General features: G+C 42.5%; 1 protein-coding gene across 3 annotated transcripts in view; it reads left to right on the top strand.

The window, feature by feature from the left end:
* The window catches only part of Cpq (carboxypeptidase Q), a 369,164-nt gene that overhangs the window by 257,297 nt on the left and 96,096 nt on the right, over positions 1-15,771 (top strand). For all 3 annotated transcript variants that reach the window (XM_035449658.1, XM_027431533.2, XM_027431536.2), the window contains exon 6: positions 12,089-12,180. In XM_035449658.1, the coding sequence (XP_035305549.1) occupies positions 12,089-12,180 (92 nt within the window). The remainder of the gene's footprint in view (positions 1-12,088; positions 12,181-15,771) is intronic.

Below are 15,771 nucleotides of genomic sequence, written 5' to 3'. Positions count from 1 at the left end.
AGGGCGAAGCTTATTTTCGTCATCATGCTAATTTTAAAAGAGAGGAAGGAAGGGAGAGAGGGGGGGAGGGAGGGAGGGAGGGAGGGAGGGAGGGAAGGAAGGAAGGAAGGAAGGAAGGAAGGAAGGAAGGAAGGAAGGAAGGAAGGAGGGAGGAGACAGAAAGAAACAAAGAATCTTGAGGCCGGCTCACACTTCTAATGCCACCACGCTGGAGGCCTCAGGTTCAAGTCCAGCCCAGGCAAAGCAAGCACCAGGCCAGAGAGGACGACATAGAAACACCCTGATTCCAAAATTAAAAGCCAAAAGTAACAAGAACTTAAAAAAGTGTTTACATCACTTACACTTGGTATTTCTATTTTTACAAGAACTTGACCATTGAGTAAAAAACCTTAAATATCAACTATAGATGAGCTAAAAAAAAATAACAATGGGCTGTTTTTTGAATATCATTAAAATAAGACCACACATGCCACGATTTAAGTGGAATATGAATGCCAGTATATATGTAGAAATCACTTTTTTTATATTTGTAAAGTATTGGATACATACACGTCTGTAAAACTTACAAAGAAAAAATGACCATACGGTTATGAGGTTTCGTTTGGTTTAGTGTTAAATTTGCAAAAGGTATGGATTGAATTCACATTAAAATTGCCAAAGTAAAAACACAGAGTCTACTCGAATTTTAGATGGAAAATATCTATAATTTAAGTCCATTAGCTAACAGAAGGCTCTCTGTGACCATTATACATTTATTTAATGACTTGGTCAACAAGAGCTGTGGAGGCACCGCACTCTGACAAGACCCCGCTGTGCTAAAAGAGAGGGCATGCGACAGCCGCTGAAGCCGTTGTGGAAGTTGAAGCTCACTGAAGCATCGTGGCTACTGGCGTGTTTTAACCTGTGGTGTTCAGACTTGGAAGCCTGAACTGAGTAGGTACAACGCGCTTCAGATTAGACAGCAAGGTGGTGCCTTCTATTTATCCAATACATTCAGTCTGCTTAGTAACTGACCGTGTATCCAGCATCTTTTAAATACTTGCTACAGGTCTAGGTTATAAAAATGGGAAATTAATAAATTTCGGAAAGCTAGTGGTATCCTTGGAAGATTACTGTTGAAGTGTGGTTTTGGTTGTGAGCCTAGCCTTTAACCGCTGCGCTGTCCCTCCAGCCCTTAAGTGTGGTTTAAAAAAAAAAAAATACGTAAGCCAGGTGGCGGCGCTCGCCTTTAATGCTGTCACTCAGGAGGCAGAGGCAGGTGGATCTCTGTGAGTTAAAGAAACCAGCCTGGACTACACAGTAAGTTCCAGGACAGCCAGGGCTACACAAAGAAACCCTGTCTTGTAAAAAAGAAAAATGAATACATATATATAATTCTAGAGAATCTTCAAGAGAGGACCAGTCACCCTTTAAGTTCGGGAAGTCTTCTTCTCGGAGAAAGCATTAGAGATGGACTTTAGTGAATGCCTAGGGATTGACCAGACAGAAAAGGCAAAGGGGGGTTAGAGATAGGAAAGAAAAATATCTATGCAAAGACCAATGATCTGAAATAGCATGTGTGGTGTTTGAAAGAAAATAGCCCCCAAAGGAATAGGAGGTGTGGCTTTGCTGGAGGAGCTGTGTCACTGTGGGGTGGGCTTTAGGACTCTCAGCTACTTCTCCAGCACCATTTCTGCCTGCACAAGGATGAGCTCCCTGCATATCCTAGGGTTCTGTTGCTGTGAAGAGACACCGTGACCACGGCAACTCTTACAAAGGAAAACGTTTAATTAGGACTGACTTAGAGTTCAGAAGCTTAGTCTGTTGTCATCATGGAGCTGAGGGTCCTACGTCTTGATCTGCAGGCAACAGGAAGTGAACTGCGACCCTGGGCATTGCTTGGGCACAGGAGGCCTCAAAGCCCGCCAACCTCCTAACAGTGCCGCTCCTTTGGGGCCTATTTTCTTTCAAACACCACACTGCCATAATAACAGACTAAACCTCTGAAATGTCAGTGATCCCCAATTAAATGTTTTCCTTTGTAAGAATTGCCGTGGTCACCGTGTGTCTCCACAGCAATAGGATCCCTGACTAAGACAGCATGTATTTGTGTGTTCAAGGCTGATAGGAAATATAGTATAGCTCGAGTTGAGAATGAAAGGAAGAAGTAGGCTGTGAGGAAAGACTGGGTTGGCCTGTAAGTAGCCAGCTCACTTTAGTAATGTGTCTTCCTCATTACCAGTGATTAATAGTGATTTCCTGGCTGTTAGAGTCCTAATCGCTCTAATGGGGTAGGACTGTTGTTTTGAATTGTGAAAATTATTAAGTGTTATTACCTTTCCAGAAACATAAATTATAACTATCATCGCATTGCTTCAAGCTGCTTTGAAGGTAGTCACTCAGGCCTCAATCGGGCTTGTCAGCAGGGAGTGTGAAATGTTCTCTTGAAGTCCCTCCCACCACCCCTGAACTGCTCATCAACTCTGGGTCTCTACTCAGGTCAGCTGCTGAGTCCCAACTTGCCTCGATTACGTTCCTAGCCTCAGCTGTTGTTTCTGATCATCCCCGCTGTGCTTTGTTGACTGGACTAGTGGGTGTTTATAGAGCTATTGCCAAGCCTAGTGAAGCAGAGTCCTTCTCCTGGAGCCACAGGGCCCATGAGGAGAGCCGTGTTAACAGCAAAGACCCTCCTCCATCAGGGTCGCTTGACTTCAGTTTCCAAGACCAGCCCTGATGGTGTTTTTTTAGTCAGTGTCACCTTGACCTACGAAATCTCTCATCTCACTCTTCAGGCCAAGGAGAGATGAGGGGCACCAGGTTTCCCTCCTAGAAGGCCTTAGCTCTCCTTTGCCACACTAATTCTTCCTCCCATTGTCCAAGCAATTCTTTAACCAAACAAAATGCAAATTGTGGTGCCCAGTCCCAGTGGGTACATCTACAGAACAACCCCCACAACCAAGGCTCGGGGAACATTGCAGAAGAAGGGGCAGGAAGATTGTAAGACTCAGAGGATCAGGGAGTTTTCTGTGAGATTATGCCTCCTGGTAATTTCAGGAGCGGTAAAGTCTCACCAATATAGCTGTCCAATGTGAGCTGAACGAGGAGGACACCAATAGACATGTCAGAGCAAGGTGAAAGGGCACGAGGCCTCAACCCTATCAAAGAACTAGCCACAGACAGCTGAGGAATGGTGAGTGTGGAAGAAAGTTTTCTCCCAAGGAAGAGGGCACCAATATCCAATAACAAATGATCGGCCCTGAAAACATACATACAAGTAACATATATAGAGTAAACAAGTTTTTAGGAATATGTACACACACACATACACACACACACACACACACACACACACACACACACACACACACGCACGCACATACACGCACACACATACATACACACACAAATGCATGTGACAACAATTAGGTAAAAAGAGGCCATGAATTTGAAGGACAGGAAAGAGGAGTTTGAAGGAAGGAAAGGGAAGGGTGAAATGCTGTAATTACATTATAATCTAAAAAAAAAAATGAATGAATGAAAACAGCAGAAAAACCTGTTACGGTGCTGGAGAGATGTTTCGGGAGTTAAGACAGCTTATTTCTCTTGCAGAGGACCTGGGGTTCTCACAACCATCCATAACACCAGCTCCAGGGGATCCAAAGGGCAAGCACATGGTAAACATGCATGCATGCAGGCAAAACATTCATACACGTAAAGGAAGATAAAGAAATCTAAACAAACATTTTTTTTAAAAATCTGTTGCCCTGGCCCAGGGCACCAACAAAGTACCTGGTTGCGTTATATTTATATAACTGAGACAGAGACAAAGTGACTCTTCCTAGAACAAAGGTCTTTAAAAATCATTCTTTACCAGTGCTTCTAAAGAATAGGTTCAAATCTCTTCCATAGATTAATTAATCTTAGTCCATTCCCTATTTTAAAAAAATCAATGATAATGTTCTCATCTATTATATGACAAATGGTCTAACTTGCCTTGTGTAAAAATAGAGTCCCACCCTGTGCGTTTAGCCACAGTCTGCTCCTTCAATCCATAGGCTCCCAGACTGATGGGGAATGTACTACTGTGTGTGTTCATCTTATTGATTGTTAAATAAAATACTGTTTGGCCAATGAGACAGCAAGTTAGACGGGACTAGGAGTCAAAGAGGATTCTGGGAAATGTAGTAGAGAAGTGCTGATCCAGGCAGGAAGTGACATAGCAAGGAGACTCATATTTAAGCAAAGGAGAAACAGGAAGGGGCCTTTTTCCCTGTTCGCCTCCTCCAGCGGCAGGATGTGAGCCACCGGCAAGGAGGGACGCCAATAAGGCATCCGATAAGTCTTAAAAAATATATAGATTTATGATAATTGAGACTGAGCTAACAGATGAGAATCCTAGTCATTGGCCAAGCAGCTTTGTACCTAATACAAGTTTCTGTGTATTCATTTGGGCCTAACTCGGGCAGGCGGCTGACGTAAAGCTCACACGTGGCGGTGGGGCTCAGCGGCTTTTGGCGGAAAGATTTACCATAACAGAATGGTGTCAGTGATCAGGATGACTCCAGGCTCCAAGGTTCCCAGAGAAAGAGGGAATCCCGCCACCACAGCCTGCCCTGTCGGGCTGCTGAGAGGCATCGGAGCAGCTTCCATAGGCTCGTGGCATCCCCGCGCTTCTGGGGTTTAGACTCGACACTTCTGAGATAATAAAGACAGATCCAGGTAAAGAAAAACCTCTAAAGGTTTACACTACATTTAAAAAATATATGTAGGCTTGTGATAGTAAAAAAGCCACCTAGAGATGAAAAATACACAGAGAATCTGGATACTTTATGCCATATTGTTATCTTTAAATTGTTTGATTGCCAAGGAAAAACTTATTGCTGCTAAAATACGTTTGATTATAAATGCTGCTAAATTAATCCAACTTATACATTTTAAAAATGCTTTGACTTCAAAATTTAAGTTTAAGGACAGGCTACTTAGAAATAAAGGTTTTGCTTATATTTCCACAAAAAATGAAAAGCTGTGGATTCCTTTCAGACTAATATGGTTTGATCAAGCAAGACCCCCTAAAGCTGAGATGATACAGCCTTACAGACTACAAAAACAAGGACTTGGCCAGGTTTCTATGTTTTATCATGATCCCCATGGTATATGAACATCGCCTCAAATCAGCAGGAAGCAGTTTAGAAAGAACGATGCACAAATCCCCAAATATTGTTTATAAATGTTTGTTTTCATTTAAGTGGGGTTAGTTATAAATGATAATGAGCATAGTCAATCTCTTTTTAAAGAAAAAAAGGGGAATAGGATATAGGAATGAATACTTTTCTTTGGTATAGATTTTCATTTATTGGTACAACTTTAAGGTCAATTTTGTGATATGTATATGTTTAGGTATTGTGTTTATACAGATCTTTTATTAGGTTAGGTTTTCTAGATATACAGAGATGTATTTGAGATGGTTAGTTATTCTTCAAACCTTTCAAAGACCTAAAGAAATATGGCATTTGAATGGTTTAGGATTTTTCTTGTCAGTGAGACACAACTGCTCCTGGCACACCAATTATGTCAAAAAGGAGGATGAGCGTTGATGAAACTCGTTATGGAGTTTGCTTTCAACATGGCAAGATTAGCCATTTGGGGCAAGAAACTGCTCTTGCCTGGACTGTTTGTTGCTGTGTAAACTGGACAAACAGGACCCACAAGAAAGTGACTGCTGAACTTACAAAACAAGAGAGCACTGAAGGGTTTCTGTTGAAATGGAGAAGTGTGCTAGACACACTGTGGCCTATGGGCTGAAGATGGATGCCCCAGTGTTACAGAGGAAGTTTGGGTGACTGTTCAGGTAGCGAGATGTCCTGTCAATTCTAGAGTTTATATATTATCCTTCTGTGGTCTTTGATAGAGTTAAAGACAGATAGTTATGGTTATAGTTTTCTTCAGTCATTATAAAAGATATGTTACCCTTGTTTTTATTTAGACAGAAAAGAGATGATGGGGAAAGTACTACGTGTATGTTTATCTTATTGATTGTTAAAATACTGTTTGGCCAATGGGACAGCAAGTTAGATGGAACTAGGAGTCAAAGAGGATTCTGGGAAATGTAGAGAAGTGGTGATCCAGGCAGGAAGTGACATAGCAAGGAGACTCATATTTAAGTGAAGGAGAAACAGGAAGGGCCCTTTTTCCCGTTCTCCTCCTCCAGCGGCAGGATGTGATCCACCAGCAAGGAGGGACGCCAATAAGGTGTCCGATAAGATAAATCTTATAAAATATATAGGTTTATGATAGTTAAGACTGAACTAACAGATGAGAATCCTAGTCATTGGCCAAACAGTTTTGAACCTAATACAAGTTTGTTTATTCATTTGGGCCCTAACTCAGGCAGGCGGCTAGCGTAAAGCTCACGATGGCGGTGGGGTTCAGCGGCTTTTGGCGGAAAGATTTACCATAACACCAGACCATTATTTATCTCTGTAAATCAGACATAATACTCATTGCTGATGCATATGGCCGAAGTTTTCTATCTTTTTTAGGGTAGGCTTTCTCTTCCAACCTGCTAAAGAGCGTGGTAGGGAAAGGGGGTTGGCTTGGACAACTAGCGCCTTTACCAACTAGTGTGACACATGCTTCAAAATCGGGTCACAGAAGGCAGAACTTAAGTAGAGTTCCAAGGGGAGGGAGTAGAAAGTGGGCGTGAATACCAGAGTCTCTCTAGATGCCAGGATTTGAGAAAGGGGTCTACAACAAGGATTAATTTTAGTTTTCCTGGTATGAATGTAGGACAGCCAATTGACCTTTTCAGTTTATTAGTTTAATGATAGTAATCTCCCGTCTTCTTTGCCTTTAAATTTGGAAATAACAAAACCCAATATTAAACATTTTCTTTTCCTCTTTTGTGGTAGGTGCTAACCCCCCAGCACCGCTGCTCTCTTGAACCAAATGAAAATGAAATGCATGTGTATCACATTTTATAAGCCGAAGCAGAGTTTTGATACATTATTGTCAAGTGTTCTTTGAGAGAAAAGCCACAGTTCACAATTCTATCAGCTGATTGTCATACAGCATGGAGGTGCTCATCAGAAAACCACTGAATGGCCCATTCTGTGGTGTAAACTAGAAAAACCTGATGCCCAGCTGCTGCAGCTAGACGTGGTCTCCATCCTTCCCGGGTTCGTGTTCTTGGTTGTGCACTAGGCTTGCATTCCAGCAAACACTCCCCAGAACTGGGACATAGCTTCCTGTGCCGGAGCTGTCTGCTCCCTCTTTCTTCTGTAGCATTTGATTTTTGATCTCTGCTGCTGTTGTTGACTTATTCCTATCATAGCTGTAGATACTGTCATTTTACATACCTAAAACATGTGGGTTTTAAACCTAACTTGGGGACAGCAAAGTGGTTCCATGAAGTGAGCTGAGTCACTTGCCTTCCAGCCTGATGACCTGAGTTCAATCCCCAGGATCCACATGGTGGGAGGGTAAAACAAAACTCACATGAGGTGTCTTCTGGTCTGCATATACATGCTGTGGTGTGTGTGTGTGTGTGTGTGTGTGTGTGTGTGTGTGTGTGTGTACAATCAGTAAATAAAAAGAAACATGAAAAAGCTTGGATTTTATTTAGGTAAGCCTAAGTTAAAATTTTAGAGTAAAGTTAAAATGATATATTAATCTCATTCAGTGTTCAAATGTATTTAGCTTTGACCTCATCCAGAAAATGTATTTCTGACTGCCCTTTACCTACAGAGTGAGGAAGTTGCTTGTGTTTATTTGTAACTGAACCTGTTTGCGCTGAGGAGTGCATGCATCTCACACGTAAAGAGCCTGTGTTTTCTACAGGTTAAATGAAATCTGAGTTTTCCTTGACTCGGGATTCTATACATCAGGGATGTCCCAAGGCTGCTGAAGAGAAGGCATAAGTGAGAGGCTTTGTCCTGCCTGGAGACCTTTGTCACCAGGTGCCAAGATATCCAGAATCAGGCAGAGAAGAGGCTAAGAAAGTCATTGAAAGCCTACTATGTGACTGTGACTGATACGTGTGCTAATGTAATTGACCCCCATAAGCCCATAGGGAGTGGCACTATTAGGTGTAGCCTTGTTGGAGGAAGTGTGTCACTGTGGGGAGGGGGTAGGCTTTGAGGTCTTTTATCTCCTAATTCAGTTCACTTCCTGTTGCCTACAGATCAAAATCAAGGATCTCTTTTTCTTTAAGATTTATTTGCTATTATTTTGCGTGCATTTGGAATGTCAGCATGTGTGTACGAATACCATGTATTTCTCTGCTTCTCCTGGAAGCAAAAGAAGAGTTCAGATCCCTTGGCACTGGAGTTCCAGTCCACTGTGAACTAAACCCAAGTCTTTCACAAGAGCAGCAAGAGCCCTTAGCCACTTAAATATCTCTCTACTACCCATCAAGTATATTTACTTTTAAGAAAACAAAGAGCTTTGGCAATCCTGTTCATATTACTTTCTTTGACAAGTTTGTTAAGTCCGTGCTATGAATGCAAGCAGGTAGTTGACTATGGAGCAAGTATTAAGTTCTCCGCCTTTTCTTTGCCAAGTGCTTAAAGATGTTGGAAGAAATTTTCCTCTCTGAGTGTGTAAGTGACCCTTTTCCTCTGGGTGTGTGTAAAGTGTGCCCTGTTGTGGACACCTGTCACATAGCTTTACAGCTTGTTATTAATGTCAATTACATGCCTTCCTCATATGTCATTCCAGCCATCTGGAGTAAGAAGTACAGCACAGGTCTATAATACGATCTCTACTTGTCAAACAAGAAGCCTAAGGTTCAGGCAGACCAACTGTCCAGTAGTTACATGGCTAACACCCAGCAGTAGTAGGGTTTACTAGATATGTTTGCCTTTTCCATAAGTAAAACCTTGCCTGGAAATGAGCTAGAAGAAATATTTTAGAAGGAAATATAGCTGGAAAAGTAGCTTTGAATTTTATTCTAATCAACATATCAAGCCTGGAATTCATTTATTCACTCATATTCAGTGTGCACCAATATAAGAACTGGAAACATGGCACTCGATTAAAAAGTATAAATCAGGCTGGAGAGACAGTACAGCAGGTGAGAACATTGGTTGTTCTTCCAGAGAACTGGGATTCAATTCCCAGCATCCTCAAGACGGCTCACAATCATCCGTAACTCCAGTTTCAGGAAACCTGATACCCTCTTCTGGCTTCCTTGGGCACCAGGCACACAAGTGGGTGCCATAAATATGCTTAAGAAAAACATCCATACACATAAAACATCATTTTTTAATTAAGTATGAATCAGGGCCAGTGAATATGGTCCACTGAATAAAGGCACTTCTGCCAAAGCCTGTGACATCTGAGTTAGATTCCTGGAACCAAATGGTAGAGAGAACCAATGAGTTACCCTCTGATTCTACTGGTTTGGCCCTACCATCCTTGTAATTAAAAAATAATAATAATTTAAGGTCTAAATCCTTGCTTCTCAGAAGCTCATTGTATTGGAGGTTCTGATCAGGGAAATAATGTGGTCTGACTTTGCTGTGGAATAATCCTCCTGTACACTGTGTGAATACATGTCGTATGATTGGTTTAATAAACAAGCTGAACAGGATAAAGTTAGGTGGGAAGGCCAAACTGAGAATGCTGGATGGGGTGAGGAAGGGTAGAGTCACAGGAGTCGCCAGCCAGATGGAGAATGAGTCAAGCATACAAAACGGGATAGAGGTAAAAGCCGTGAGCCTTGGGGCAGCACATAGATTACAGAAATGGGTTAAGTTGTAAGAGCTAGTTGGTAACAAGCCTGAGCTATTAGCCAAGCATTTGTATATAATTAATATAAGCCTCGGTGGGTTTATTTGGGAGCTGCTGGCAGGACAGAAACTTCCACCTACATGGATTCACTTTTGCAAATACGCTTCCAGTCACAACCTGTAACGTTATCTAAGGAGGGAGAGGGCTGCAGCAACAAGACTATTGAGATGTGGCTGCAACCGTCAATAGCGGCTGGAGTTTTGGACCAGAGCATAGTGAGTTGGGTGCTAGATAGACTTTTATAGAAATGTCACTAGGATTTTCTGAGGTGACTTGTCCCAGCTTTTCCAGGAGCTCAGATCTGCCTGCCTCTGTGACCCGTGTTCTTTTACCTAATGCTCCAGTGAGAAATGATTTCACAGCTATATCCACTTCAAGGAAACTGAATTGCAGATGGAAGTTTCTATCCCGCCCAGTCCCAGAGCTGTTTCGTCCCAAGTAAATACACAGAAGCTTGTATTAATTATAAATTGTTTGGCTGGTGGCTCAGGCTTCTTATTGGCTAGGTCTCTCTTCATTATTAACCCATTTCTGTTAATCTATATAGCTCCACATGGTCTTGGCTTACCAGAGAATACCCAGGTCTCTTTCTTCCTCGGCAGCTACATGGCGTCTCTGACTCTACCTACTACCTTTCCCTATCCCTGTTTGGATTTCCTGCCTGGCTGAATTCTGCTTGTCCATTGGCCAAAACAGCTTTATTCATTAACCAATAAGAGACACATTATTTACAGCATACAGAAGGACATCCCTCATCACTGAAACTCCTTCCTATAGGACTCTTACCACCAGGCTTCTGCAAGGACCATTTGTTGGTGCCTGGAGTGGGCAGGATGGAGCTTGATGTCTCAGGAGCACTTGCTGCCCAGACTGTAGCTTGTGGGAAGCAGAGGGATTATGGGTATACCCGAGATTGGTACCATGGCAGCCTCAGTACCACTCAAAGTACATTGCAATCATCCCCAACAATTCCCTGCAGAAGGGTGGATCCTCACAGTAAAGCTGAAGGCCAGCTTTATGTTCCCTGCTTTTGCTATTTTCCAGCAGTAATCAGGTCCAAACCAGGAGAAACTTTAATTCTTGGTAGAAAAGTGTCTCATTGTTTCACTATACTTTTAAAATCGAGTCCCTGCAGTTAATGATTACTGGAGAGTAACTCAGAAAAAGACTCAGGGAGTGACAGGTCTACCATTAGCAGCACCTCAGCTTGCAATGGTAAATTCATTCTGAACAAACCACTCTAAGTTGAAAAAAGTCAGTGGTTCTCAACCTGTTGGTCCCAACCAACTCCTTTGGGGTCACCTAAGACCATCAGAAAACACTAATATTTGTTTACATTATGATCTGTAACAGTAGCAAGACTACAGTTATGAACGAGCAATGGCAATAACTTTATGATGGGGTCACCACAATCTGAGGAAATGTGTGTGTTAAAGGGTCGCAGTGTCAGGGAGATTGAGAACCGCTGTCCTCAGTACTCTGAAGCACCTCACCTGGCAAGCATCCTGAGACAGCAACTCCACACCCTGGAGAGCACTGAGAGTGTTCCTTGTGGTCATGTGATCCACTAGGAACTGTGTTTGCTGCTGCTGTCTGGTGACGTGAGAGATGATGATACTGCTATCTGTAGTGCAGGAAAAGACCAAACCTTGGGATCCAAGGTGGTTTTCTACTAAATAGCTATATGTTTTGCTCATGCAATCAGGACATTAAAAACTAATGGGTTGGGTCAGAGACTATCTATACGTTGTTCACTGAGAGTCCGTGAAGGGGCTGTCAGGTTGTTGGTGAAACGATGGGAAGAAATGGCAGGCTCATTCGGTTAATTTCATTGACCTTGGGGGATGACTTTACATCTTCCATGCCGGTGAGTAACCACAGACGTTGCGTCCACTTCTTAGTTGATTCCCAGAGAGAGCATGAGAAACTTTGCTGGTGGATTGAGTCTAAGAAGCGATCCCTGCTCACCTTATCCTGAAATAACTGCTAAGCAATCTGGTTCCAGTTGAAGTCTCTGGTAGGGCTTTAAGATCTTAGGCTCCTCCTAACCTTGCCTTCTAGATAAGGTATAAAAAAAATACTTAACTTGATCATACATTGGGCCTCATAAGTGGCATTGGCCATGATCTCTCACTTTTACCCCGCCCTGGAGGTTATCTCTGAAGGTGTACCCCTCTGCTGTCATCCATAGCCTGAAGCAGGGGCTGTACCAGCAAGGGACAGGTGCTCTGTTCTTCCTACCTCCACAGTGCAGATGAGGTCTCCACCATTTGAAAATCATTGAAAGCAAACTGAAGGGTGCCTTTCATTATTTTCCCAGGGCTGCGTCCAAAGAGAACTCTGCGCCTGGTGCTCTGGACAGCTGAAGAGCAAGGTGGAATTGGTGCCTCCCAGTATTATGAGCAACACAAGGTAAAACCAGCCAGGACGTGCGGAATACTTACACTTGCAATATAACTGTAAACCAAAAGCATTGATTTCTACGTTGACTTTTTAAATCCTCTGGAATTGTCTATTTAAAAGTTCTCGGTCCTTTGTGGCAGGCTGACTCTGGCAAATACCCAGTCCTGTGAGTGCGTGCGTCCTGGTGAAATGAGGGTGCTCTTCTATTTCCTCATGGCCCTAGAAAACTTGCCAGCCGTGTGTTGCCACTTTCTTAGAGTCTTGCTAGTTCTGCTGTGCTCACACATGGCATTCCCCACTGAGCCAAGACCCTTGCCTTTATGTCCCCAGTCCTCCTGGAAGCCCTCTTATTTGAAGCCCCAAGATCTGAAGTCAGCAAATAGCATCACCTTCATGGTGGTAGCAATGCAGCAACCACAGATCTCTGATCTGGGAGCACGGAGAGCAGCCTGGTTAGATAATAATTTAGGCACAGATGGAGCCTGAAACATGAAGGCTGTTGTGGAAAATCATGATTTTCTAATTAAAAAAATAAAACTCCCTTTACCACTGGGGGTAGGGGTTACTACTGAGACCAACTTTGAGAAAATAAAATGTGTGAGGACAGAAATCCACTAGAACAAGTTGAACATTAGCTCAAGGAAACAAATTTCCCATCAAAATGTATATACATGGATTTTGGGCAACAGTTACTAGGTAAAATAATAGAAAACAGACACTATTGAGTTTTTGCTATGACTTGATTAAATTAATCCATCAGAATTAGCCATCTATCACTGTAACAGTATCAGTAATAATTGGCCTATAAGGAGGAATGGTTTATTCTGGTTCACGGTTTCAGAGATTTTGGTCCATGATCACTTGGCTCTGTTATTTCTGATTCCAGAAGCAACTTCAGGGAAATTAGATGCTTATAACTTACGGTAGTCAGGAAGCAAAGGCAGGAAGCTCCCTTTGTGACGTGGATCTTCTCTCCAAACCCTCTAAGCTATGAATCCATAAATATGTTAATCATTTCATAAAGTCTTTATGACCCAGTCACCTTCCAAACAGACACCATCACTGAATACTGCAGCACTGAGGGTCAAGCCTTCAACACATGGGTTCTAGGGAGACATTTAAGATTCAAGCCACAACAGAAATCATTCCTAGGGTCAATGTAACACCCCCCTGACAGATCATAGCACAAAGTTTCATAAAGGAGTTACGTGTATGTGTGTGTGTTTTCTTATTTTGATAGTTCATACAACGTTCTTTTCTAATTTCAAAGTTCTCACTGATATCTCTCTTTGATCATATTATTACATATATGTGAGAATGTTCAGAGGAATATTGTTTGTGGTCTAAGCTACTGATTCTTTTAGAAGTAACATTGAGACTTAATCAGCAGCACTCAGTTAATACACGGATTTTAAATATTCAAAGCAATGTATTTGGAAAATGTAAAATCTTGATATCTTAGTTAGGGTTACTATTTCTACCCTGATAAAACACCATGATCCAAAACAAGCTGGAGAGGAAAGGGTTTATTTGGCTTATGCTTCCATGTCACAGTTCATCATCAAAGGAAGTCAGGACAGGAACTCCACACCAGCAGCAACCTGAAGGCAGGAGCTGATGCAGAGGCCATGGAGGGGAGCTGCTTACTGGCTGGCTTCCTGCGGCTTACTCAGGCTGTTTTCTTAGAGAATTAAGAATGACCAGGCCAGGGACAGCATCACCCACCATAGACTAAGTAAGAAAATGCTCCAAAGGCCTTCCTACAGTCTGACTTTATGGAGGCATTTTCTCAGTCCAGGCTCCCTCCTCTCGATGACTGTAGCTTGTGTCAAGTTGACATAAAACTAGCCATCACATCTGGTAATCATCACATGGATCAACACAAGCGTGCCTGTTATACTAGAAAGTTCCATTGCACTTCTTCAAATGGACCTCCCACCCCACCAAAGACAAATACTGTGTTGATTTTTTTTTTATTATTAACACAGATTGGTTATGCCTGGCCTTGACCTTCATATAAACAAAACGTGTAGTATGTACTCTTGAGTCTGGATTCTTTCGCTGAACAGTATGATTTCGGGATCCATCCGTGTTGCCATGCTTTATCACGCTTTCTGAGTTGTTCTTTGTTGTGTGAATGGAGCCCGATTTCTTTTCTCCAGAAGAAAAGGATCATAGATATTCTGTTGATAGACATTTGTGTTCTTGACAGTGTTGGCTACTGTAAAGGTGCTATGGACATTTCTGTACAGATATTTGGATGGCCATGTATATTTACTTCACATTTTAGGAGTAGCTAGATTGTAACTGGAGTTTCTTGTCCCGCCAGGTCCTGCCACCCTTCACCCCCAAATAAGCACACAAAGACTTATATTAGTTATTAAATAAACTGTTGGCTGATGGCTAGGGCTTCTTACTGGCTAGCTCTGTCTTAATTATTAACCCATTTCTATAAATCTACATATTTCCACGTGGTCTTGGCTTATTGTAAAATGCCCAGACCTGTTTCTCCTTTGGTGGCTACTTGGTGTCTCTTTCTGGCTCCTCTCTGCCTTTCTCCCCAGGATTCTCCTCATCTCCTAGCCCCGCCTATCTTCCTGCCTCTATTGGCCAAACAGTGTTTTAATTCATCAACCAATAAGAGAAACATATATACAGGATACAGAAGGACTTCCCTCATCATAGATCATATGATAGACTATGTTCAATTTCATTAGAAACTGATAAAAGATGGGAACACTTATCATTTTACATCCTCACCAACAACATCTAAGCATCCTAGCTGCTCCTGTCCTTACCCGTATGTAGTCTGGTGGCTTTTTCATGTTGGGTGATTCCTATAAGTCTCATATTTTACATATTTTAAAAGTCTAATTCTGAAGGGCTGGAAGACAAATGATGTCTCTACTCTAAATAGTTCTTTCTTCTCTCCTCACTCATTGCAATAAGACCATCTTGATTCCATTGTTCTATATTTTAGAGAAATTGTAGGCTCTTTTACCCACATGAGTTTGGGGTGTGTATGAGTTACTTTTCTTTTGCTGTGAAAAGTATCATGACCAAAGCCAGCTTGTAAGAGAAAGAGTGTATTTTGTTTCACAGCTGCAGAGAGAGAGAGAGAGAGAGAGAGAGAGAGAGAGAGAGAGAGAGCCCATAATGGTAGGGAAGGCAGGAAACCAGGCAGCAGAAGTAGGAAGCTGGCTGACCATGCTTAATCTATACATAGGAGGCAGAAAGAAAGCAGGAGGCAGGCCGAGCCTATCAGAGCCCACCCCCAGTAACATACTTCTTCCAGAAAAGTTGTCCCCTGCAAAGGACCCATAACCTCCCCAGACAGCATCATCACTGGGGAAGGAAATGCATGAGCCTATGGGGGATATTTCTCATTAGACCACCATAAGGTGGATACTTTAGTGATTGAGGTGATGGTATTTCAATATGGAACAGCAGGACATAGGATGGATATCTGTTGAAGCCACTACTGACTCCTTAGGGCATTTAGGGGGAGCAGGTTATTGCTGGAAGCCAATGGGACACCAGAGAGGAGAGAGGCCACCGCAATGCTCAGCAGACGGTGACTTCTTTTATGCTCAGAAAGGA

This window comes from Cricetulus griseus, chromosome 10, assembly GCF_003668045.3.
Source record: "Cricetulus griseus strain 17A/GY chromosome 10, alternate assembly CriGri-PICRH-1.0, whole genome shotgun sequence".
NCBI classification, from domain to species: domain Eukaryota; kingdom Metazoa; phylum Chordata; class Mammalia; order Rodentia; family Cricetidae; genus Cricetulus; species Cricetulus griseus.
This window is presented reverse-complemented; position numbering and strand designations above follow the sequence as displayed.